The 26,913-nt window shown below is 35.0% G+C and overlaps 2 protein-coding genes across 11 annotated transcripts in view; one reads left to right on the forward strand and one right to left on the reverse strand.

Moving 5' to 3' along the window:
* Positions 1-16,318, reverse strand: part of LOC121373962 (C-Jun-amino-terminal kinase-interacting protein 4-like) — a 109,541-nt gene extending 93,223 nt beyond the window's left edge. For all 10 annotated transcript variants that reach the window (XM_041500819.1, XM_041500818.1, XM_041500816.1 and 7 more), the window contains exons 1-5: positions 15,889-16,318; positions 11,773-11,893; positions 11,373-11,443; positions 10,798-10,889; positions 8,889-9,148 (exon numbers count right to left, since the gene is read on the reverse strand). In XM_041500819.1, coding sequence (XP_041356753.1) covers positions 8,889-9,148; positions 10,798-10,889; positions 11,373-11,443; positions 11,773-11,893; positions 15,889-16,176 — 832 coding nt within the window. In that variant the 5' untranslated portion in view covers positions 16,177-16,318. The remainder of the gene's footprint in view (positions 1-8,888; positions 9,149-10,797; positions 10,890-11,372; positions 11,444-11,772; positions 11,894-15,888) is intronic.
* Positions 16,319-17,755: 1,437 nt separating this feature from the next.
* LOC121375943 overlaps positions 17,756-26,913 on the forward strand; it is a 28,543-nt gene continuing 19,385 nt past the window's right edge. Inside the window, exons 1-2 of the mRNA XM_041503671.1 lie at positions 17,756-17,930; positions 25,702-25,802. Coding sequence (XP_041359605.1) covers positions 17,840-17,930; positions 25,702-25,802 — 192 coding nt within the window. The 5' untranslated portion in view covers positions 17,756-17,839. The remainder of the gene's footprint in view (positions 17,931-25,701; positions 25,803-26,913) is intronic.

The following is a 26,913-nucleotide window of genomic DNA, read 5'->3' on the forward strand; positions in this document are numbered from 1 at the left end:
AGCTTCATGCAAATTTTATGCTGTACTTCTTTGGCATGACAAATACAATTGGAGTGTTAAATCATTTTAGAAAATACTCTTGATTTCATCTTCGTGGTAAATAAATTCATTCAGATTACAAAAACCAGTAAATACTACTTTTGCTGCAAAACTAAATTTATAATATATAACAGAATATTAATTACAATAACAAGTTCATCTATTGCTATTATATTCGTACAGTAGATAAAGAATACTAATTGAATTTGGGACAGACTGTAGGTTAGTGGTAGAACGCTTGTCTTATGCTATGGTCAGATTGTCAACTGTCACGACAAAGTTGGTCAACTCGATGGTGCTCAGATTAACAACTAATTGGTCATACAAGTTCTATATGACAAAAACAGAGTTGTAAGAGTGCTCAGTCTAGCAAATGAACAGTCATAGAAGTTGAGAAATCAGCCAGTTGACCAACTTTGTCGTGACAGTTGGGAGTCTGAACCTAGCATAAGATAATCAGAATCGGTCATGGCATTGACCCATTCAATGGACACATTGAATTTCTTTCCATTCAAACCAATATTTTACAACTGGTATATCAAAGAAAAAACAAAATTGTTTAATGTCATCTCGGCACATTTTAAACTACCAGTACAGCTATTTGATGTCTAATGTGAGGTTGTTTAGACACTTGGTCAAGAGAAAGAAGATTGTTTTGTTTAACGACACCACTAGAGCACATTGATTAATTAATCATCGGCTACTGGATGTCAAACATTTGGTATTTCTGACTCGTCATCAGAGGAAACCCGGTACATTTGTCTTAATGCAGTCTTAATGGGATCTTTTATATGCACTTTCCCCACAGACAGGAAAATACATACCACGGCCTTTGACCAGTTGTGGTGCACTGGTTGGAACGAGAAAAAAACAATCGGTTAAATGGATCCACTGAGGTGGTTCGATTCTACGATGCAAGCACCTCAAGCAAGCAATAACAATATGTTACATTCCAGATGACCATAGTTAAAAATGTACTGAGGTGTCAAAAACCCCATTAATTTCTTTAATTTGCTGAACAATAAATACTATATTTTTGCACACACAATTTAATAAATGGAAGAAGATCTATAGATAAGTCACATACCCATACTCCTTGGCAGATTTAAAGATGGATGTTATGCTTTTGTAACCTTTTTAACAGCAAACGACGTCACAACAAGACTAGCAAAAAACTGACTACTGATTTAGTTAATAGTAGTACTTTCATGGTCTTGGTTTTACAATTTATGCTGCTTCACAAAGTTTAAACATAATGTATTTATATTTAGTTCCCTTTTTATACAGGTGACTGCTATATAAGATGGCCCTCACAGCATATATACCAAGATATGAAAAAAAATATACAAATTAAAAAAAAATATTAATTCCTTTTGTCTAAAATTTTATACTCCTCTGTCAATTTGTTTCCAAATACCACCATGCAATTGCACCACACTAATCATGATTTGCTTTGAATCGTACTTGTGAAATACATACAAAACATCAAAGACATTCAGTCAACTGACCTGCCAAACAAGACAAAAATAATGTCACTTGAAATACTAAATAAAAGAAAAGCTTACGGTGATGGTAAAAACATCATCACACCTTGTATAATCTTTCTGCCAAACAATTTTACTGCTAGATCCATTTGCATATATAGTGTAATTACTAATTGCTATACATCTTCCTAAGTGTCTGTAACAAGGTGATCAGTCACAAGTAATTTACAAGTCAGTGTTATTACCAAATGTGTGTACATCTCAATATTCTAAGCACATGCTGTGCGTGTGATCTGCGTGTGATCTGCGTGTGATCTGCCACAGCCCAGACACTGGCAGTGTCACAGACCAAGCTCTGGGTGGCCATGGAATGGAATGGAATGATTGTTTAACGTGCACTTTCAGAGCAAGCTGTTGTAGCACACGCCTGTCCTGGGCACAGGTGCCGGCCTCGGCTGGCTCCTCCGTCCAGGACAGGATGGGTTGTCATGTAGACCTTCAGTAGATATAACCACAGGATCAAAGAGCGCTCTGATTCTGAACATGCTGTGCCCAAGAGGCAAATCAAGCCTAAATTAACATCTTCTTGTTATTTGGTAATCACTACACAGGTATGTTTGTTCAATGAAAGGTGTAACAGAATCAATTTCATATTCCAAAGATTAAATTTCCCAGTCCCATTTCAGACATAATTATTGTGTGGTCATGTGTAGGACAACCATTTGTTCTATACTTCAAGGTAAGACTATGTCTACCATGTTAATTATTTTCCTTAAAAGTTTTAATAACACACAGGTTTGATCATTTATAAAAAGCTACTAATTTTAATACCTTGGAAACCTAGAATTTTTTTTTAAATATTTAATTCTAGAGTGGTCTTTAAATTTATTAGAAAAACCCAATGTGTTCACATCCCATTACTCATCACACAGTCACCTCAGGCGAGAACTCTGTAAATAAGCTAAACCACAATTGTACCAGATAATACACAATGTGCAGTGAACTAATTTTACCAAGAAGGAAACTGATCCCAAAGCCAAACAAACTGAGCACCGTAACAGTGGTTGGCAATCAGTGTAGGGAATAAATATATATACATATATGTCTAAAAACCTAAACAAGTTAAACTCAAACAGACTTGTCAGGCAACTGCCCAAGAAGAAGATAACTTCCTAAACAAATGGAACAGACTATGTTTACAACCATTCATGAGGAAATTGCCCTTGAATAAAACAACTGGCCACCAAAATTGGAAGATATCAGTTAATTAAGAGTAAGAGATAATCAGATGTCTATACTTTCAATAATCAAATGTCATGTCCATGTAAATATCAGAACTGATTAGGTGTACAGTATATGGTAATAGTCACATAGTTTACAATAATATGAAGAAAAAAAAAAGAATTTGTTTTATTGTTGACACAATTGTAGAGGCACAACTGACAGACAGCACCTACCACTACTTTTGATATACCAACCATAAAGCACTGGTTGAAAGGAAAAAATATTGAATGGGTTAATTTAATAATCTTATACAGTGTAAGTATGCACATGTAAGACAACTGACAAACCTTATGCTTTACGACATGTAATACAAGCCTTATGACCTATAATGTCATTCAGTTTCAGACAAGTGTTCCAGTGCTGAGAAAATTGCATATCCCCATATCACTGACAAGTGTAAGCTCAATTCAATCCCATGTCTGTAATACACAGACACAGAGCTTCCCACTGACTCCAAGCTTATTAATAATCTCCCAAATAAATCACATTGTCTGACACCAGTTAGCAATACACAACCATCTTAATCACTGAAGTATAAATCAACTGTGTAATGAACTTAATTCCTGTCCTGGACGGAGGAGCCGGCCGAGGCCGGCTCTTGTGCCCAAGACAGGCGTGTGCTACAACAGCTTGCTCTGAATGTGCACGTAAAGCCCTATGGCCTGACCTGACCAAAGAACTTAATGAACATAGAAATGAACTGTAGAAACAGTGGTGACACATTGTAGTCCAACAAATCTTTTTCAATATGTATGCTAATGGTGTGACAGTTAAAAAAATTAAAATATATATATATACTTCTAGCGAATACATGTGTAAATGTCATACTTAGGGGGAAAAAAAGAGGAATATCTGTTTAATGTCACCACAACGTATTTTTAAACTACAGCTATCTGGTGTTTAACATATATGGTTATTTCAACACTTCATCAAGAGAGAGAGAGAACCTGCTTTTACTGCAAAGGCTACCTCTTACTGATAAAGGTCAGGTCAGAGTGTTTAATGTGCACATTCAGATCAAGCTGTTGTAGTGCATGCCTGTCCTAGGCACAGGTGCCAGCCTCAGCCGACTCCTCTGTCCAGGATAGGAAAGGGGTAGGGTAGGGACCGCCTGCACTGGCAGGTGCAAGGGACCACCTGCACTGGCAGATGCAAGGGAGCACCAGCAGTCCGACCGGGGCTGGTAACAGGCGGAGGGTGGTATGGTGCTATGGAATTTGGAATGTCCTGTAGGATTAAACCAAAGAGAAAGGGCGTGCAGTTTTTGTGAAGGAAATTAGGCACAATTTTGAACGGTCCGCCAAAAAGGAAAATAGGGAGCTATGTATAGTTTTGGAAGATTAGTATGCCGAGAATAGCTCGTTAAGTGGACCTAGATGGTGTTGACATGTCTCCCTAGGTTGCTCATAGGGGCCCTTAATAGGGCATGATCTGATCAGATCTACTGATAAAGCAGCAAGGGATCTTATATATACACATTCCAACAGTACATGTACCAAGGTACTGGTCAGGAGGGGGGGGGGGGGGGTGGACCTGAGTTTATAGGGCAATTGACGCTGTGACCCACCACACCTCAGGTCAGCTATTATATTAACTGAGAGACTAGACTATGTATCATAAAGGTTAGTTAAATGACAGAAATATGCATGTGTGGTATACATGTGTTTACAACTGTATGTTTTATATTTGGTGATTTTAAGAAAATTCAGACAGATGATAGCTTTTTCAAAATCAGAAATAGTACATTTTATTATTAAGCAAACTGATTGATAAAAACTTCTATGTGTAAAGTAGGGTTTCAAAACTACTTATATAAACTGTTATAACATTATATGGAGAAACTCATTATATCTTTATTTAGCAAATCAGTAAATTAAAAAGGCAAAAATGAATCATGCTATTTTAACACTACACCCATCCGTTCTCTCTTAACAAATGATTTTCTGGATCTGTGGAACATATGTTCAGAACTTGTTGACATACCATGCAACTTTAGACTCTGCCAAGAAATCTCTCTCAATTGCATTGTATCAGGTGTTTTAAATCACAATTAAGAGCTCTCTGGGAATGTTTAAAGGTTGAATGTCTAAGCATTAAATACCTAAGCACAAAGGCATTGTGCCATCTATAGATTTACAACAATGATTCTCAACTATCCAAACATCACTTGTGTGAGCTAACAGAGGATAAAATATCCAACTTATACTAAGATTAATTCAAAGAGAAAACAACTGTGTTGGGAATCAAGAGAAGCTTTTCACCAATTAGAATAAACCAATTAAGACAGTTCTAAAGTAAACTGAAACTACTTGAAAGAAAGTACTTCAGTGTGAAAGAATATACCAGGTGACAAAAATTAAAAAATTAAAAACAAAGTATTCGTTTAGTCACACTGGTATATCAAAGGTCTGGTATGTGCTGTCCTGTTAGTATAAAAAATCTCTAGCTACTAATGGAAAAATGTAGGAGCTTTCATTTGAAGACTATTTTTTAATATATAGAATGTAATAGGAAGCAACCAACTAGGATAATAAACAATTTGTGGCTTGTTGTTTAGTTGTTTTTTTTCTTCTTTTGATATTTAGTATTTCAGATATTCACAAGCACACAACAAAGTATATATCCTTAATAATAAATATGTTGGCTAATGTCAACTGCAGATTTGAATGTTATTTGATTTGATGGTAAATATGTTTTAAACAGAAACCAACAATATATTCTTTTGACACCTACAATTATAGCAATATCCATCCTAAGATGGCATTTATAATGTAACAATGGTCTGCTAACACTAATACAGAGAGCAACATGGACAAGTAAATTAACTGGTGGGCTACATCTGATACTGTATCACCAGGGGCAAAATGTCTGCCACAGCAGTGGGAATTTACAACACAAACTCTCCTCAGCCTGCCAGCAGGGATAATTCACACTTGAGCTTAAATTTCATATCAATTGCTAATTACTTTACCATACTTATCTGCATTACCACCTTTAGTTCTCAAGAGGGAGATCAAATTACTGATAAATTGATGATAAAAGATTAACAAAAGACTTCACCATACGTTATTACAAAACAGAAGCCAGCAAAGATAGGAATGGTTATTAATACCCCAGCTGAATATTTAATGTTAATATTGAGTGTTAAACATGTTACTTAAACAAATGGGAGTCCAGACACATTTAGGATTGTCTGTCGGTTGCTAAGAATGGTATATTTAATATGCTATTTCTTAATAATGAATTTCGATCTTATGGTATAATTAATATGCTATTTATTAATAATGATTTCAGTTTTACTAAGTTTTATTTACAGGTACAGGTATGTCCATCATGAACGCATGGTTTCATGATTGGACGGTTCACCTGAAGACAGGGGAAAATGCAATTACTGACTGTAGTTTGGATTGGGAATAGGAACACTCCACTGTGTCTTTAACCTATGAAGGCTCAAGCATTTATATCCTGGGTTAAAGCTCTGTCTTCACCAGTATCTGGCACAGAACAGGGATACTCAAGTATGATGGGGACAATTTTAAATAATTAGTTACAAAACAAGGAATTGCTCAAAGTATTTTTAAGAATCTTTTAAACTTTAATTAACCAATATTAGTATTACAAAACTTAACTGTACATGATTATTTATATAATTATAAGCTTAAAATTTGAAGACAAATCCATTTTTAATCTGTATGCACGTGCTTGTAATACACTGAGGATTTTGGATAAATCATAAAGATGCTCATGTCAGAAACAAACTGGTTAAGCATGTGTATATGTCTGTTCTTCTAATCACTGAATAAGTACACAAACTAGGTGTCACTATAGGCTCACCACAGAGGTATATACCAGGTGTTAAGTGATACAGATACATTGGTTACATAACATTCTGATGTAACAGTCCACTAATTAGACCACCAAGGAAGATCACTCCATTGTTATGACTATCTTCAAAACCTGATTGCAGCACAAGATCATAGGACTTAGTCCAGTTGTTTTACACATAGTCCCGTGAGACAGCTTCGCAATTTTGATCCCAGTCAAAATACTCTTTAAACAAAAACTCACAATGCTCACAAGGCTTATCATAAGTCTTTGTCAGGGCAATTTGTGTAATAAAATATATTAATTAGTCAAAATACAATCAATTAAAAATGGGGGGGTATTTAAGTGCAAAACCAAAACTAAGATTTTGAATGGATAAGGCAGAAGTTTAATACTAATTTCTTACAAAGATTTAGTCATAGTGTGCAATAATATATTAGTAAAAACAAAAACAATTAAAATGTGGGAAAATTATATACACCACTAAAACCATTTTTTTTAATAACCCAGAGGTGTTAGTTGTTGTCATCTATTTCTTATTTAATGCTGAACCAGTAAATTTAATATAACGGCTACTTATATATCTTTATAAAAATTCAGTTCAGCTATAAAACTGTAAAATGATATAATGGTTAATAAAAAAAGAAATAGCTTTTACACAGTGACATATGCTGAGAAATCTGACCTCATAGTTTTTATTTACAATGTCCATTACTATCAGTAACAGCATGGATGAACTTGTTATTTCATAATTGCAAATAAATATAAAGCAACTGTAATAAGTATATGCAAACACAAAATTGCAAATATATATAACATAAAACTTAAATAAACAACACAACACTTAGTAAAGAAAAGCAACATAAAACCAAAATGACAAATAAAACATCTGATGGCATTTATTTATAAACACTTTTCACAACCTTTAAAATAAAATATTTACTTGAAATAATTTGTTTCAAGATATTATACAAAATACCATCTTTAAATATGAATTCAAAACAATATTTTTTTTACAATATGCAATCAAGCTGCCATCAAATACTACTTGTCACATGTTTTGGTTTTAACATGTATTATTTATTATAAACCTGCAAGAACTGAGGAGAAAACCAAACCATCACTGGTGCAGCAATATGTGTATAACATTTATTCATGATGTATACTATTTCTGCATATTACATACTCTGGAAGATTGATGATCACATGACACTGGCAAATATTGTAGCTTTGAGGCACTTAGTCACAGTTAATACTTTATAGGTATCAATACAAATGCACAAATTGAACACTTTTGCATTGGTATAATATAGTTAATGCCCGTTAGTCCAGTTTTTTTTTTTTCAATGTGGCATCATAACGTAAACATTCAAAATCTGAGAGAACATAGTGGCTGTAGTCATTAAACAGAATGTTCACGGTAGATAACATGTTTGCCAATATCACAGCCATTAACATGTTCACCAATTCCATAGTGTTAACATGTTCACCACTTTCATAGTCAGAAGCATGTTCGTTTGTTTCACAGCCATGATGCATACATATCCATAATGTTCACTTTCTTAATGAATAGGTAATCAGTTTTGATCACAAAACCGTGTCACAGCGGCTGTAATCAGCTTTATAATGTTCTTTGCCATGTCATTGATCCTCATTTCTAGAGTGAATGCCAAGTTTCACATATATGATGCATGTGCATCAACTGTCTGCCGTATCAAAATTCATTGTAAGCAGTTACGAAGCTGTTTATAATTTATATAATTTTATACATTTTTCTCCAATGCAATATGGATAAAAATCGATATGCTGCACCATTAGTAAGAAACAGAAACATGCAACAGAAGAGTAGAAACAATAAAACAAATAAAAAAACCCAGTAAAATGTTGAAAGTTGTTTGAAAAAAATGGTAAAGGCTCAGTGTGGTGAAAAAAGAGAGAGAGAGAGAGAGAGAGAGAGAGAGAGAGAGAGAGAGAGAGAGGGGGGGGGGAAAGAAAGAAAGAGTGTGAGAAGAGTAAGAACAGACAAATGGATAGACAATAGAGCACAAGAGATAGATTTAGGTTTGAAGAGAAGTTAGCACTAAAATGGCTGGATCACAGTTTGTCATCCCATCATACTCCTGTATGAAACATCAGATGTGGAATGAGCGAGGCTGAAGTGGGGAATGGGACATGAAGAGGGTTTTTGTGGTTTCACTTGAGGGATGCAGTATGGAACTAATCTAGGCATACGTCTACGAGAATACTTGTTCATACTTGTGGCTGTGGTTGTACTCTGCTCGCTGACATTAATATTGTCCGTGAGCTGCCCCTTGTCACTGGTTTGGCGCGACAGGTTCTCTTTCGGCGTGGCTGGGGAGTCGAGGTCACTGAGTTCACTGCGTAGACTGATATTGGAATCACGAGTGCTATGAGGAGACATCAAGTCAAATGGCATTGGACTGTTGTCGGACTGATTTGGGGAACCTTGAACAAACATGCTGACTGGTCGAAGTGATGGCAGTTGGATACCTCCTCTGAAAAAAAATTGCAAAACATCAGTTGATGTAAGGAATCTATGTTAAAAAGTTAACACAAGTAAAGTAAAAACTTCTTTTGTTAGAAATGAATCTTCTACATTTTGGTTTGAACACATATCTTTCCCTAACGAAGTAGAAAAATCAGTTAAAAAATTAACAGCAAACATTTTGATTGTCTTTCTTTTCTAAAAAATAGCCTTTAGTACATTTGTTCTTACTTTTAGGCTTGGCTTTTTGGTTTTTTCTCTTTATATTGTTAATCATAAGACAACAGTTGATAGGTACCCCATTTATATGTAACCAGGGGTAGTTTTGTAATTAATGATAACTACCGCATATGAATATTATATTAATACCTATTGTTAATATTTATATATCCTACATTTATTTCAGTTACACTTTTAATAGTGTCACGACAGGTTGCATAATTATTTTATCAGTTGTCTATCAGTTGGTTAGCTGTGTTGTGTTTTATTCAGTTGGGTGTGAGATCAGGGCACGTGAAGTTAGTGACAGTTACGCTTGACTGAACACTCTGACACATGACAGGTAGCAATGCATGCTGGTAAAAATCCTATCTTTTTCCCCGCCAAAAATAACCACACCTTGGGCACTTCCATCTTTTTCTTGGGACATCGAGATGCAAATGTAGAGCTACATGAAGTGAAAACTAAACTGTAGATCTTAACAGACTGCAAAGTCGTTAATTGTTTATATATTTATGTCATTTATTCGTTTATATATATATATACGAGTGCTGTGTTTGGTGCAAGCAGAACAAGATGTTCTGGTGAGGAAATTGTAGTTTTTTATGTGTGCACGCGACGATTAAATTGTACTTTTTATATATTGTCTTGCATCCATATGTGTTACAAACTAAATGTTAAGGATGCTTTGTTTTTATGTATTTTAGGTTTTTCTTTATGGTATTTTTTATTCTCTTGAATAAAAATGGCTGAACCTACGCCAAAGTGCTGTTAACATTACTTCAACCGAGTGAGGGTTACATATATTCTTTGTTTAATTTTATTAGTATTAGGGTTTTTTGCTTTAATTTTTATTCATCTTTTTTCATTGCTGATCTTAAGAAACAACTAAATTTTGTTGTAAAAAGAACATAGGTTATACAATAGACTAGATGACACCAAATCTTGAAGACAAAGATACGCCTTTTTAAAAGCACTGTCTTAAGCACTGTACTGTATTAAGCAGAATCCTGGAAAATGACCAAGACCATCGGTCAGAAGTTGGAGGTCTTTCACAATCGGTGCCTTCGCAGGATTCTGAATATCTTCTGGCCCAATATCATAACCAATGAAAACTCCATAAACAAACCTCCACAGAGTCATTGGTATCAGAGATCATGCGCCGAAGATGGCAATGGACTGGCCATGTTATCAGAATGCCTCAAACAGCCCTACCAAGAGTGGCACTCCGATGGACCCCTCCTGGAAAAAGGAAAAGAGGAAGACCGAAAGAAACAGAGGAGGACAGTAGAGAAGGAAATCCAAGAGGACAGTCTAAACTGGGGGCTGCTGGAGAAGCTGGCAAAAGACAGGCAGCAGTGGCGATCTCTGGTTACAGCCTTATGGGCTTCTCAGCACAAAGGGGATTAAGTAAGTTTGTAAGTAAGCACCAAATCTTACCTTGTCCGTGCATTGCTTCCAATTTCTGAAAGTTTATCTGTTCCCATTAAGATTTTTGTTCTTTCCATATAGTCCATGTGTGTCTTAAAAAGCTGAAGTGGGAAAAACAAATTATAATAATAATCAGTGCTAAAATAACAGGAATTGAATCAATGAATGGTGAAATTTTACATATTTTAATAAAAAGTTATAATTAGTAACAAATTGTCAAAACATTATCCAAAAAACTGGTTCTACAGAATTTTTTTCCTGATTATTTATATACAATTAATAAAGGTAATTTTATCTGTACCAGGTTCAGTATAGTGTCGCAAATCACTACACAAGTTTCAGAGGTCACTACACAATTCTGTAATGTCTAATACTAGGTGCTATTAAATTTTAAGCCGATAGCAAATGTTGTCAATCAAAATTTTAAAAACAAAATATTCTTTTTCATATTTATTAAGAAAATAAATTTCACTAGAATACAGAAATACCATGAGCCGTAACTTTAAAAATCCAGGTAAGGACCACGCTATACAAAATGCACATACACATAATTAATCAATTGGTAATTTTTTTTTTAAACTTACCTCTGTGTATCTTTCATGTAATTTGCTGTATTCTTTTTTCATTTCTGCTTCTTTCTCTTCCAGACGAGAAACTTAACGATAAATAAAATAAATAAATATTAATCCACCCCAGCATACAAATAATAGTAATATAAAGAATAATTATGTGTTATTCAATAGTACTTTGTATTTCTATGTAGTTAAAGGTGCCTTAAGTTAATTTTATATAGGTATGAATACTATTAGGAATGTTTACACAAACATCTATTTATATGTAAATAACAATCTTTATTAAGTTCAAAATAAAACAAAATAATGTTTTCATGTTGAATCATTGATTAACAGTAATTTTGTTTAAGCCTACGACAATACTGTGACAGTAGGTCACGACAGGTACAATTCAAAGTGCCGTTTTTCTCACCATGGTCAGCAGCGTTCTTTGATTTCAGCTCCAGCATTCTGACAATAGACTCCAAACTTTCAATTTTCTCTTGCAAGTCTTTCTTTTCTCCCTCAACAGAATCTTCCATCTCAAGATATTTCTTTAAATAAAATGTACAATAACATTACTAATAGCATTCAGAGTATTAAAATTTTAATTAATATTAAATTCAATGTAAATATTTTCTCAAAACATATTATTTTGTTTAATAAATTACAAGTAAACCATCCATGTACCTTTGCAATGAATGGTTCAGCTCCCATTTGTGTATTGTAATATTAAGAAAATGTTTAAAGATTAACTTTATAATAAAATTATGGACTATGAACTATACAGTTTAAATTTATATCAGTATTCCAAATAAAAATTAAAAAGTTTGGGTATTTAACTACAACTTGGCAAAACAAAATTGTTTTACTAGTTTTAACTTTATTATATTATTATAACATTAATCATTATATTGTGTGTGTGCATATGTGTGTGTGTGAACATTTTGTTCAGTATCAGGTCGTGATTTGCTATCTAAATTTTAAAGATCTCTACACAATTTTGAAACATTAAACAGTAGTTTAATATCGCTAATTAATCATGATTTTGACAACAAAATGTTCCCTGTGTGTGTGTGTGTGTGTGTGTGCGCGCGCGCGCGTTTCCGTGAATAACAGTTTTGATTAATGTTTTAAGAATCTAGTGAAGGCCTTTCTCTGATGTCATGGGTTGTGATCTTTCTCATGTTAACACATTAATGTCTGGTATAAGCACTAACCATTCACTATCAGTACCACTACACTTTGTTTTCCCTAGCTTGTTTTAGCATGGTGTGGCACCATGCCTCAATAGTTTAGCACCATCTTGCCTCAATCAGCACCATGCTGCCCTGAGATTAAAGAAACTTTTTTTTAGGAATTAATTCTAAAATTGCCTTTATAAAACACCCAAAAAGGTATTATTAATTAATAAAATATGCCTTTTATATCTTTTGCCATTTATTTATTAAAGCAAGCACATAAATTACATTAACATTTATTTCAATTAATTTTGGTGTATTTTTAATGAAATACAAGTGTCCCGAAAATGGTGAAAATGCCTAAAAAGTGTTCTGTATATGCCTTGCCAAATTTCTAGGGAAATCACTATTGTGGTATGTCTAGATACTGAAATTCAGAGTGGTTAAACAAAGACAAGTAAATTTAATAAGACTTGTGATTAGTATTATGTCTGCACAATACCCATGATTTCTTATTTTGACTGTGACATTCCAGAACAATGATGCTAATCTACCAAATACACACTTTTCAAAATGATAATCACTTGTGAAAGCCAGTCAAAGAAGAGACCAATTAACAGACTAAACAATCATTTTACAAACTTAGTTTCATAATATGTTCCTGAAGTATATATTTTGTCTGTAATAAAAGCAGGGCTCAGCAACTAAAAAAAAATGCTGTGAGTGAAACGGCCCACCGATAGCAATTTAATGCCTGCCCATCATCGGCCCCATGGCAATAGAAAAAAAGGAAGACTTTTGCAGCAAATAAATAAGACTATGTAGACATATTTTTAATGTACTAATGTTATATATTGGCAGGTGTAAACATTTTGCCATCATCAAGAAGCTTTACCGGTGGCACTTTTGTGCAGTCAGTGATGCTCCCAACCTACAGCAATTTATATCTCAATGATGGCAATTACCATTGATCAATTTGATGTCAACGTTACGTTCGAGCCCTGTAATAGTACATTGTTTTTGTGCTTTTACCGTCACTAAACCAGATAGAATTTTGATATAATATATATATATATATATATATATATATATATACCCTGAAAAACTTGGGGGGGGGGGGGGGGGGGGGGGGGAATCCCTCCTTCTGATGTATTAAACTGCTACTACAGGTGAAATCTATCATTTTTATTAAATAAAACTAAAATGCATAATAAAACAAATTAATATATCGTCAACGTCCCTAACTGCGTTATGCTTCAAATTCCGTTCACTTTGTTTTCTCGTGCACGGTTCACGCAATCAACATCCGATTTGTTGTCATCAGCATGTCGTTCATTTATGAGGTTTTTCTTCACAGTTCAGGAACATTTTTATAAACAATAAAGTTGCGAAAAGTAAGTATCTAAATACAAAACTTTACAAAGCCCTAAAACCATTAATTTTACAAAGTCGTTTTTGTTTATTCCTTAAAATTACTGATATCAGGTCCACATGACTCGTAGAAATTGACTTAAAATGGAGAAAGATGAATTAACATTCGGTGCGTGTCACATGACCTCACATGGTATCAGGTTGTTTCGTAACCATACCGTTTCGTACCATACCGGTTCGTACCCAAAAGCATACCAGTTCGTACCCAAAGGCATACCAGTTCGTACCCAAAGGCATACCAGTTCGGGTTAATACAATCAAATATTAAATGGGTTTATGACAAAATAATTGCTCTTTGGCTACGAAAAGGTATGCTTCAGTGATGCACAGCACATAATTGCTCATTTAATGCTTATAAAAGATACTGAGTGATTATTACAACACATTTTTTGCTAAATGTTACAATATGTTTGTAATATAACATTATAATTGTGTATTTAAAAAATATATTAATGTTAGGTGTAATGTATGACATTATTTAATTGGTTACGAACTGGTATGCTAGTGGTTACGAAACGGTATGGTACGAACGGGTTTGGGTACGAAACGTCTAGAAACCACCTCACACGTGCCAGATCAACAAGGCCAAAGAATTTAATTTTTACGATTTTTAAGACCCGTTGTTAGAATTTGTTTTCAATTATTATATTCCATCTGCTAAAGGTATGCTACATTTGTGTGCCTCTATTGTAGTGAACAGTATTGTTAATACATTCATAACAGTTGCAAACAATTTTGAGTATATAATTATGTTAATTTATAATCAATTCATTAAAAAAAAAAATTTTTACAAACTATTCGCAGGTATGAACGTAATGCCTATCAGTACTGACATCAAGTGTGAGCAATGTGTGTTGATAAAACGCGGACCGGACCAGAACGCTTGACAAATTGAAATTTTCCTTTAAATTTTTTTAATAAATTAAGTGTTCGGCAACTGTGCATAATTAATAAAAAAAAAAAAAATTCATGTAGTTGCCATAAAAATGGAAAATGACGAACCGCACATGCGCAGTACGATACTTTTTGCAAACGCATGTGCCTGAACGCAGTTAGAAACGTTGCACCCTTTCCTGTTTACCGGAGAGTGTTTCACATTTATTTATTAGAATGGATTTGCTTTACGTCCACATTGTTGATTTTTTTTATGTTACTTGATTGCAATTTATATTGTTTCACATATTGTAGCTGAAAAATGTAGAATAGTATTTCCATAAATATCTTATTCATGTTTTTGTTGTTAGGTGAACGCAGTTTGGGACGTCGATGGTATGCATTTTATATTTATAATATGTTGTTCACTTAAATTTCTGTTATGTAAATATCTGGCAATATGACAGAGTAAAGTATTCTCACATGCCAAGTAAACAACAGTACTGACTGCAATAATTAACCAACCAGGATGTAATTTAACTGATTATCCATTGAACAGTTAACATTTTTGTCATGGTTCGACAAATTTAAATTAACCAACTTTTCAGTGTTGTATCCTTGAGTTGTATGAAAAACCCATGGAAAGCCGAACCATTGACTGGTTGGGCTCCGATTTCGATACATGACATTACGTCATGATGTAAGTGATTCAAACCGTTGCCAGATTTTACCAAAGTATTGAATGGGGGTGCTGTCAAGTTTTGTCCTGTACTTTAACTACTATGTGACAGGCACAAATCAAACAATTTTAATAAGAGTTGTCTCCGACTGTGAGGAGAGCATTATTACTGTCCAAATGTCTGTCTTGCTAGAACTCTTACAGACAGAGTACTCGGGCTAGGTAAAGCTAAATACTCATCAGATCCATCTCCAGCCTCTACCAGTGCTTCTAGTAACCTTTTTTGTTTTGTTGTCCTATCAAGAAAACAAATATCTAGCAGCTTAATTCCACTTCTGGATTTCCAGAAATTAAAAGAATTTAAATTACTCATAATACTAATCACCTGTTCTGCTGCTTTCCTGAGTTGTTTCTCTCTTTCATACTGTGTAAGAAGTTGTTCGTTGTCATCTCTCAGTAATTCAATTTCTACCTCAATTTCTCCTTTCTCTGCATAAGCAATGTCAAGATTTTCTAAAATTCCAACAATTAATGGCATCAATTCCTTCACTACATCTTCGTCATATTTTTTAATCATCCTTTCAAATTCTTGATAAACGGTGTTTGCAAGACTTGTCACTTTTTCAGACATAATATGCCCTTCCTCGTTAGTTCCGTATACCGTTTCCGCCATTTTAAAAGGTTACAATGTTGTGAACCGTCTCTAAATTGTAAAATGAATGTTCTTAAAATAATCTAACAGTCAACCTGGTGAGTGGAAGGAGATGCAGAGAAGTAACAACTGTTCTTTCATTTCTCCCTTTTTGACACATACCATCCACCATATTGCAGAAGCAAAATATTGGTCATGTGATCAACCGGACATGCGTAGAAGGGTACCAACTCATCAATATTATTTGTCAAACAACTCATTATAATTGCTATACAAACTGTGATTAGGACCCACTTACAGTGACAATAGACCAAGATATGAACGTTTGTTCGCACTTAATTACTGTTGTATTCACAATTATTCATTTTATATCATTGCTCTGGTTATTTTGTTTAATTAAGTGTTCCACCACCAATGTCACATTTGAGTATGATAAAACTTGCACAAATAGTGTGCTCACTGTACTTTGAAAAAAAGTAATTTTATATCATTGCTCTGGTTCTTTTAATATGTATGTAATTTTTTTAATTTTTGTACTGTGACAAATTTATGGGCTACAAAATTATCCATTAGGCCACCATAAATAAAATTTTAATGCTAGATTTTCATTCAATATTTATTTCATAATGGGGGAGGGGGTTTGGGAGGTGAAATGATATTTTTTATTTAATATTTTTAGGACAATGGGATTATGGGGATGAAAATGTAGGATTTATTTTATTATGACTTTGAATAGTACTGGCCACAGTGTTTTAGTGCTTAACACGATATAGGCCTACTGAGTATGCCACCAAGTATCCAGTGTGAATTTAACGGCTCACTGTAACTTGTAAGACCACTACACTGACTTCTTTCTCCCTAACCACCAACACAATAACCACAACCCCTATCCTAGTCAGACAGATAGCTGAGGTGTGTGTATGTGCCTAGGACAGTGTGCTTGGACCTTAATTGGATATAACAATGAAAATCAGATTTGTCAAACCAGCCTTGTGAGTGGTTGTCCTAAAGATGAAGTAGGCACAATAGAATGTCTTGGGGATTTGTTGAGGTATTCAATCATGATCTTGTCAAAACTTCCTCTGGACTCTATCTTGTGCATAGAAATGAACTTGAATGTGTTAATGATTTTGTCATTCAGATTTGATATAAATGTCATGTGGCTCTGGTTAGAATGGTTGGAAAACCAGTAAGATTGAGATTGATTCTGTATAACCTAGCCCAGTGAAATAATTTAAATCAAGCTTTGAAAGAACAAAAATTACAAGTAATTATTTTGTAGTCAAATAAATGAAAATAAGGTTATTTTTACTTTGCTATTTGTTAGTCTGACATCTCTCTCTGTCTCTGTTTCTCTCTCTCTCTCTCTCTCTCTCTCTCTCTCTCTCTCTCTCTCTCTCTCTCTCTCTCTCTCTCTCTCTCTCTGTCTCTCTGTCTCTGTCTCTGTCTGTTTATCAGTTTGTCTGTTTCTTTTTCTCCCTTTCTCTAAATGTTACAGATAATGGTAAGCCTCAATAGTTAAATTAATAGTAGTAGTCTGGAAAGTATTATTTGAGAGAGAAAAAGTGTGCGAGACAAAAAAATCACAACAAACAAAATGGCTGCCAAGAGATGTGTGACAAAGCTGTTGACAGTAAAAGGCTATTCAACAGCACTGTTTTGTCATTCAATACCACAAAACAATATGAGATGCAGATTTTACAGTCAACTTCTTAAAGGAAAAACTGTCAAGATTGCATGCGCATCTGGCTTTTGGGGAGATACTGCCGTTGCAGGTGCTTGAGACCAAAGTTCATTATTATCAAACCACGAGTTACTCCCCCTAGACCAATTAGTTATTTTGTTGGATATATATCGGGGGTGGGGAAAAATAAAATTGTCAATCGGTCCCACTTGATGTCGTCACAACCGGGGCGGGGGGGGGGTGGGAGGAATTTAAAAACCCCCCAAAAAACCCGATATTTGCCAAATAGTTTTTAAAAAAATCATAGTGATATTTAGGGGTGTGACGAATACACATGGTGGCGAATACGATACATATCACGAATATGAGGTGACGAATACGAATATGTATTCACATCCATGAATACACATTACACAAGTACAAAAGCTTTGCTGAAAGGAAAAAAAAATATTTATTTTTAAAGTAAAAACTGATTAGTGATTACACAGGACCTATCAAGTTTGTGTTTATTGTCTAATCCAGGACCACATTCTTTTTAAGGAACACTAACATGTCCACATGTTCAGAGGAAAGTTAAAATATGTATATGTTATTATCGGAATTTTAAAATATACCATGGCCTTGGCAAACATAAATGTACAAATTGTACATATTTTAAAAAATATTCTTAAGTGCTTTGATAACAATTCACCCTTTTCCATGCGTGCAAACCGAAACCGTATATACATTGTATAATGTAGACAGAAGTTATGGATTACCGGTAAATTAATTTTATTTTGAATATCAAATATATATTTTTAAGGCCATTTTGGTTTTTGGAATCTAGTATTAATCAATTTATATCCATATTTGAATTGCTATTATGCCACAGTTCTCGTTAAGAAATATACAAATATATTTTGCTTTGAGCTGCCATTTAAACGTTAGAATATTGGTTCAACATTATTGACGTTGCACTGCGTAGAATGCATAAATTAACGAACTACACTCGCCCGTGTCTCGTATTAGGCTGGTTGAACGAGACTATGCGACGTCATACAGTGTTTTGACAGAAGCGCAGTCAAGTTGCATGTAGAGTACCAGTCCAACGCATGGAATAAAAAAAAAAGGATCGGTCTATGAGTCTGACTATGCGGTTGACCTAATATAAAAAAGGACAATAAAAACGATCGAATCGTTATTGCGTTTTGGTTAGTATGAATTAGAAACATAAATTATACAGTAAACATTATATATAAGTATTCGTGTATTCAGTTCAGCTAGCGACGAATACGAATGCAACTACGATACAGATCGCTGTTCGGTGCACCGAATATTCGAGTATATCGTTACACCCCTAGTGATATTTGTATAGTTTTATCTTGAATCATGAACGCAAAACAATTAACATGAAAAAAAATTAAAATTTTTTTTTTAATCACATATGATCAGTGAAAACCCCCACAAATTGTATATATTTTACATAATAGAATAAATAATATAAAAAAGGAATAAAAGTTATGAATTTTAATTCCCATATATGTATAAAAAGTACGAGTATTCAGTACTGTATCTTGAAAATTAATAAAAGATGGCACTGTTGAAGCGTTTGACAGCCTGAGCTAGCACATGTTTAGACAAAGAGAGTAATTACGTCATCACTGATTGGTTGAAATTTGACCTCTACTGGCTCTTGAGATAACAGTACATGTAGCTGTTCTGCTTACTCCCACTTGTTAAAAAAAAAAGGTGGAAACCTTTTGTTAATTTTAAAATCCTTTATAATTATTGGATACACTACATTGAACAGTCAACAATAAATACATTTATAGATTATTTCATTTTATTTTATGCTATTTTAAGCAGTTTGTATTGCACAAAAGCCGCTTGCTTCGGACTGGGACACTCGATCCGACAGAGCTCCGTACACAGGTGTTGACAGATGTTGATTGTAACCAGTTGCAAATTCTGGGTCCTTTGTTTTAATTGGAGTGTAATACATTGATGGCTCTCTAAACCAAGAATGGTGCTATCGTTAATGTCTGTGTAATCTCTTGACCGACTCAGCGACTTTGACAAATGTCTAGCCTAGTGGCAGTCGATTGACACTACTGTAGGTCCGACTTCAGTGACTGGCGATATACTTAGGCAGACTTTAAAATCACAAATGTCTGAAACACCAGACCACTATTGACCACTATTTATTTATTATTTTAAATCATGCACGAGATACCGATGTCTGGGCTGGCCGGTCCGCTTGACCAATAGGAATTTGTTCCAGTAATAGAAATGGACAGGTGCTTCGGACCGACAAGAATGACAAAAGTGGGACCGGCAAACGCGCGTTTTTAAAAAATAATTTCGGTCTCACAGATCGAGAATCGGTCCCAGACCGGGAAAAAAGGGCTTTTCCCCACCCCTGACACGTATATATTTTTTTAAATTGATAAAAAATTTTTTTTTTTAATTATTAATATTGTTTTCAGTAAGGTTATAGAATATGACCGCCACCTAAATACAACCATTTACTATACACTAAATAACAAATATGTAATTTTCGATACTTTTAATTCTCTGACGATTACTAAAATAAAGCCAATAGCCTGTTCAGACATTTGTACATGTTTTTAGCCATCATAATGTTTCCGAATCGGTCATTTTACATCAAGTTAACCGCCATTTTGATTGTCGACTTCTTACAAATGCTACGCTATGCCGTGACCTGTCTATTGTTACAGAGGAGTGTTGATAGCCTACATGTCTACAGTGTGATTAAGGTTGGCAAGCGGGACTTGCCCCCCCCCCCCAATAAGTCTTAATGTCCATAGACTAGAGTTAATTTCTATTTTATTTTAGGAAATTTGCGTTATTTTGTGTTTTATTTCAGGAGCGGTTAGGGTTACGGTCGATTGGTTAGGGTTTTCTGTTTTATTTTGTTTTAGGAACATAGGGTCAAGTGATTTTCTGTTTTACTTTCTTTTAATTTATGAATTTTGTCGGTCGATTGTTACAGAGGAGTGTTGATAGCCTACATGTCTACAGTGTGATTAGGGTTGGCAAGGGGGGCTGGGGGGGGGCTGGCCCCCCCAATAAGTCTTAATGTCCATAGACTCGAGTTAATTTCTATTTTATTTTATTTTAGGAACTTTGCTTTATTTTGTGTTTTATTTCAGGAGCGGTTAGGGTTTAGTTTGTTTTAGGAACATAGGGTAGAGTGATTTTCTGTTTTATTTTATTTTAATTTAGGAACTTTGTGTTATTTTCTGAGTTTTATTTATTTTATTATTATTTATGTAGGAGCATAGGATCGGGTGATTAGGGCAATTAGGTTGGTGTGCATGATTCGACTTCTGACAAATGCAAAGCTATGCCGTAACCTGATACCGATCAGTCTATTGTTACAGAGGAGCGAGCGATTAGTAGCCAATCTTTTGCGCTATTTTCTTCTCCTTTTTAAAAATTAATTTTATGGGTACAACTGTTTCGACTTCTCAATATGGTCTCATCAGGTGGTGATAACAAGTAATCAAACTGATTATTTGTTACAGATTTCCCCACGACAGTTGTTTGGTTTATTTTTATTTGTGTCCGTTATTCATAGTGATTTCAGTCCTGAGTCGTTATCCGAAATTTGGAGCAGTGGAGCAGCTTTCTACTTCATTCCTGGATAGATTTCAGCTACATCTTGAATGAGTGCTAAATATAAATCTTCGCCTTGGTGTCGCCGCTTCCACAAGAACTGGGCCAAAAAACCGCTATGGTGCGCTTCTATTGTACCATAAGTGGGCATCCCGACTTTGGCCTTTCTCCATTCACTCTCGATACTGTTAGTACACACCCCTGTCTCTGGGTCTTTGTAGAACTCGGAGTGGTTGACTGTCTGGTGTTTGTATCCCTCGGGCAGTTCTGGGATCCTGTCGTACGCCTTCCAGCAATCACTCCAAATGATCGAGCCAGGCAGAATCCATTTTTTTATGATTGCCATCAGTGTATCTGCAGTCCGGTCCGGAACGCATTCCATGAAGATTTTCTGCTTGTTCTCTTTTTCTCGGCCACCAAACACCCATCTGCCCTTTACACTGTGCCGACGATGGTACTTCCTTTTGGCAAACTTGGACTCGTCAATTTCAACTACAATCCCCAGACCGCCGATCTTCTCGCTTTTTCGAGTTAAACTGATTTCGCAGACTTCACGGCAAAATGACGCCCAGTCCACATCGGTGTTCCCCGACAAGCCAGGTTCATGTTGGATGATGACGAGTGGAGTCCCAGTCACCCACCAGTACATGAATGTCAAGACTTCCTCCAGCATCATGTTGGATTTCTCGAAGAACGTTCCTGTTCGAATGGATAGCTTCCTTTCATGTCTTCCTGGTGGTAATCGTTTTCGGCAATACCATCGCCTACCATCCGACACAGCACTGCAGTTAATCAACTTCATGGTCTGACCGCACACATCACACGTTCTCGTGTACAGAATCAATCTCCGCAGGAAGCAAAACTGAAAAGTCGCCTCCTTACACCACAGGACCCGAGTGATTAGCCAATGGAGTGTCATCTTCTTCACCACCTTTCCATAACTAACCGCCCGATCACCTCCAACTTGAACTCCGAAATCGCGAGTGCCTTCTCAAGAGTTTTCAGATACTCTCCTTTGCGTCCGTTTGTTCGAAATCTTGTCAAAAACCGGAACCTTTTGGGTGGAAGGCTTCCTCTTCACACTTTTCAGATCAAAATCCTCCAGAGAATCGTTCATATTGCCTTTTAACCAAAGGAAAATTTCAATTAGATGCCTAGTATTCAATAAAAAAATATGTGTGTGAATGACCGCCGCCTATTAACCCATCCACCTGTGATCGGAATCGTTTCATTGGTCACTTGCAGGCTGCACCGGGTAGCTGGAGAAATGCATGCTTTTGATTGGATAACATTAGTCTAGTCTGGGGTGCTGTTACGTAATCGTCTTCAACAGTGCAAGCGGAGTCCTGCTAGATGTGAAGAATTTTGGTGCAATAATGAATTTTTTTATGGCGTACATTTGTGTTTGAAATAAAGTATACTGTAATGTCTGTTCTATTAATATGTACTTATATACTAAATTACAAAAAATAATTTATCACTTTTATTAACTTGTTGTTCAACATGTAATAATTCAATTGACTAAAAGTTTTGAATCATTTCCTTCATTGCCTCTGTGGCGCAGTGGTTAAGCTATGATACTAATGATGCTTTCTTTCATGTATTGTATGTCTGTGTATATATATATATAGAGGTTATTACCAGTGTTTTTCGGTATCGTCAATATCATATCATATCATATCGAAATACATGAGGGTAATAATCTCTTTATCATATAAGCTCAGGCTTAATACAACGTGTTTTTTTAAACTGTACACGCAACTTTAATTTCAGTCCGCCATTACTAGATATTCAAATGACGTAAGAATATGTGGCGCGGTGTATTTTTTAATGGAAATGACTTCAAACTCAAATGACATCATTTTGGATGTCCTTACATAAAAATAAAGTTATGCCTAACGTTTTTGTTTTCTGAACGCTGGACAGCTTTCAGTGTCAAATTGCCATTGAAATGTTTTTATTTGATGACTGTGAATGCATACGTCAATCATGGAGTGTCACCCAAGTACGTTTGCTTAAATGTCAATAAACCTAGTGCCGAGACCTCGACTAATTTACATCTAATTTGCAAAGTTATCAAATTCTTAAAGTATGTGATCTGAAAAACATCACATACTTTGATTGCACTGAAAATGTAAGATATTATATGATAAATACATATATTAATGTCATTTGTATTTCAGATTATATAGGTGATGAGAGAATGGAGAATGCAAGTGAAAAGAGAGTGTGAATAGTGATAGATAAAGTAAAAGATAAGTGGAAAGTTGAGAAAGCGAATGTAGATGGGTTCAAATCACAAGATTTTTTTTTTTATTATTATTATTATTTTTTCTAAATATATATATATATTTTTTTTTTTTTTTTCCCCACAAAAAACCATGCCCCACTTTTTTTAAGAATCACCACCAAAAAAATCCCTCTTTTTACAGAAGGATTAGTGGCGGACAGATTCTATAACCGCTCCTTGTTTTCTGGGCATGAGTTCCTTATTTTTCCCATAACGATTTTAAAGAAATATTTGTTAGAATTAGTTTAAGGTTAGGGTTAGGGTTAGCGATAGTTATATACAATATCATGGTAAAATATTATTTCACCAAATATAGTTGTATATTACAGTGTGCGTGACAGAAACCATTTCTTGTTAATGAGCCATTTCACGATTACTCAAGGATATGATATGACATTACAAATTCAATACTCTACAAGGTGATTTTCGTGGTAACCAGAAGTCTGGGTCAAGGTTTTTAATGAATGCCATTATCAAGGTCAGCTAAATATTGCTGTCTGCAGTTGGCTGGCTTTGCTTGGCAAGGAAAGGTGTACCCCATCACCAGTCCAAAATGCTTTGACATCATACCCATACTAACATGTTTCCTTGACACCACTAAGTAAGTTACGCTAACATCACTACAGTGACAGTCTACACTATGGTTCATGTATGTACGTGCTTGTATGTGATTGTTTACACTACATTAGAAAAATTACCCAACTTTCTTTATGAGTGGCAGGAGTTCTGACTATTTGGCACGTTCACAATTTTATATTATTATTTTTAAAAATGATTATTTATTTTTTGTGCATTTTGGTAAATGACCTCTCTATTACTCATATGGTTAAAACTATCTTGGTTCATATCAAAGTGTTACATTCCACCAGAATGTCAGGTGGGACATAACACTTCGATGTCATACTATTGGCGTATTATGACCATACAGAACATTAATCAAATCAGTTCAGTTATGTAAAGTGAAATTGATTATGGGTAATAAATAGGATATTAAACCCCAGGACAGTGGGTTAATTGTCAATGGTTTGTGACAGATAAGAGGGTGTGGTGGTCTTACACCTACCCATTGAGTCATTAAAACTTGCTCTGGGTGGGAGCCGGTACCGGGCTGCGAACCCTGTACCTACCAGCCTTATATCCAATGGCTTGACCACGACACCACCAAAGCCAGTGTACCATTAAGTTATGTTCAGCATGTTGCATGTTGGTTGCATGTTCCTTTGCTAACATCAGAGCACTGCAAAAACTGCTTACCGTAAATCAGTATTAAGATGAAGTCTGAGAATTGTACAAGTTTTGAAAAGTAGTCAGCAGAGACTTTGGTCACTGACATAAACAATCTGACAGCTGTTTTGATAAATGATCATCACATAGGGATGAATCTATAACAGGTCATTGCACAACAAAATATAACATGTGCCCATGCATTTATCATAAATTGTTAAAGGGACAGTCCTTTTTTACTAATGGAACCTTTTTAATAACTAAAATTACGTGTTAAATACATTTTCTGTGTCTGTGTATTCAGAATGTTTGAGGTCGCCCTAATGTTTGTAGTAGTTAAATATAATTTTACTTCCTAATACATGTATAAATTTTTAGTCATTAAAGATGCTGTCGGTTGGAGGCGTGTTACAATACAGGGGCATAGCGTGATCTGGACCTGGTGGGGTTCGAATATGAACCAAGTGGACACTTTTTCTATTTTGTTTTGCACCACCAAAAACTCCATATGTATAAACCTGTATGTTTTAGTTCTAAAAGCGGACCATTTGCTTCAGCGGGGGAGTTTGTCCGAACCCCCTAACCCCCCCCCAGCCTATGCCACTGCAATAGCATCAATCTCAGAACAGTTTTAAAAAAAAAATATACATGGCTAATTATGAAAGTTACACGTGACTAAGAGAAAAATTTGATGCATAGTGTTTACTTTTAACTTGTGTACTTGTTTCAGCCCCTCAGCTCATCTATGGTGCTAAAGTAGACTACATCGTGTTTGACTACTTGTCAGAGATTACAATGTCACTGTTGATAGCGGCAAAAAAGAAATCCCCTGTGAGTGTTCCAGTTTTACAACATCACAGTCTTTGTTTACTAGTCCCCTACCGGTCTAACCATAGCTACCAGCTACCAGTCCAAGCAGAGGGGACTACAGGTTTCTTCTCCATTCTTATATCTGTCTGTCTGTGTCTGTCCATCTATTTTTTTCCAGATATTGAAATGAAATTTTGTATATAGCTTTATCATGTATTGTTACAGATCAAGTTTGTCTATCATGGTGATTTACTAATTTTTGTCACACTCATGGCCCTTGAACTTAGGAGATAAGAAAATGTTTGAGCGAAATTTACAAAGCCTGTTTTGTCTTACAGGCATCGAAATAAGTCGAGAACAGTCGGTCAGGTTACCGGGAGGTTACCACTTGTAAGAAAAGTAGAGAACGGAATTTTTGTTTCCGAATGTAAACCAGGCAATGCATTCCGGACTTCCGCATTTCATTTTCTGGTAAGGAATTGCATCGATGTGTAATTGCAAGCAGTAATAGTCATTCCGCATTTAAGCCATGTTCACTAGATGAATTTATTTCCGCATTTCGTTTTCTCGTACAAAATTCACCGATGTTCGTGCGCACTTGTGCAATTGCAAAGCAATTTTGGTAATCTGCATTTAAGCAGCGCCCACTAGATAAATTTATTTCCAGATTTTGTTCGTCATACCGATAACAGGAATTCAATTCTAACTTTCAAATAGTTGTGGTAACCTATAGGTTACCAGGCTATATTTTGTGGTATACACAATGCTTATTTCGATGCCTGGTCTGACGTGTATACCATAACTACATACATTTACAATGCTTAAACACCTGCATTTAAGAAAAACAGGCTTCATAAATTGGGCCCTTTATGTTTAGCACCAGTGTTAATTTTTTGTTATGCATCTATGAATATTCATACTTTAATGTTTATCTTAATGTTTAGTTTTTGCATTCTCACAAATTTTAAGTCCTACATCAGTAAAACATGGATTATAGTTGCACATATGAATGTTTGTCTCTGTGCATGTTAGCAAATAATTTTGAATTTAATTTTAAAAAAGAATATTATTATTTTTTCTTAAAGAACTAAATTGTGAATTTTGCTTTCATTATATTTTTATAAATTTCTTT

The sequence above is a fragment of the Gigantopelta aegis genome, chromosome 6, assembly GCF_016097555.1.
Source record: "Gigantopelta aegis isolate Gae_Host chromosome 6, Gae_host_genome, whole genome shotgun sequence".
Taxonomy (NCBI): Eukaryota; Metazoa; Mollusca; class Gastropoda; order Neomphalida; family Peltospiridae; genus Gigantopelta; species Gigantopelta aegis.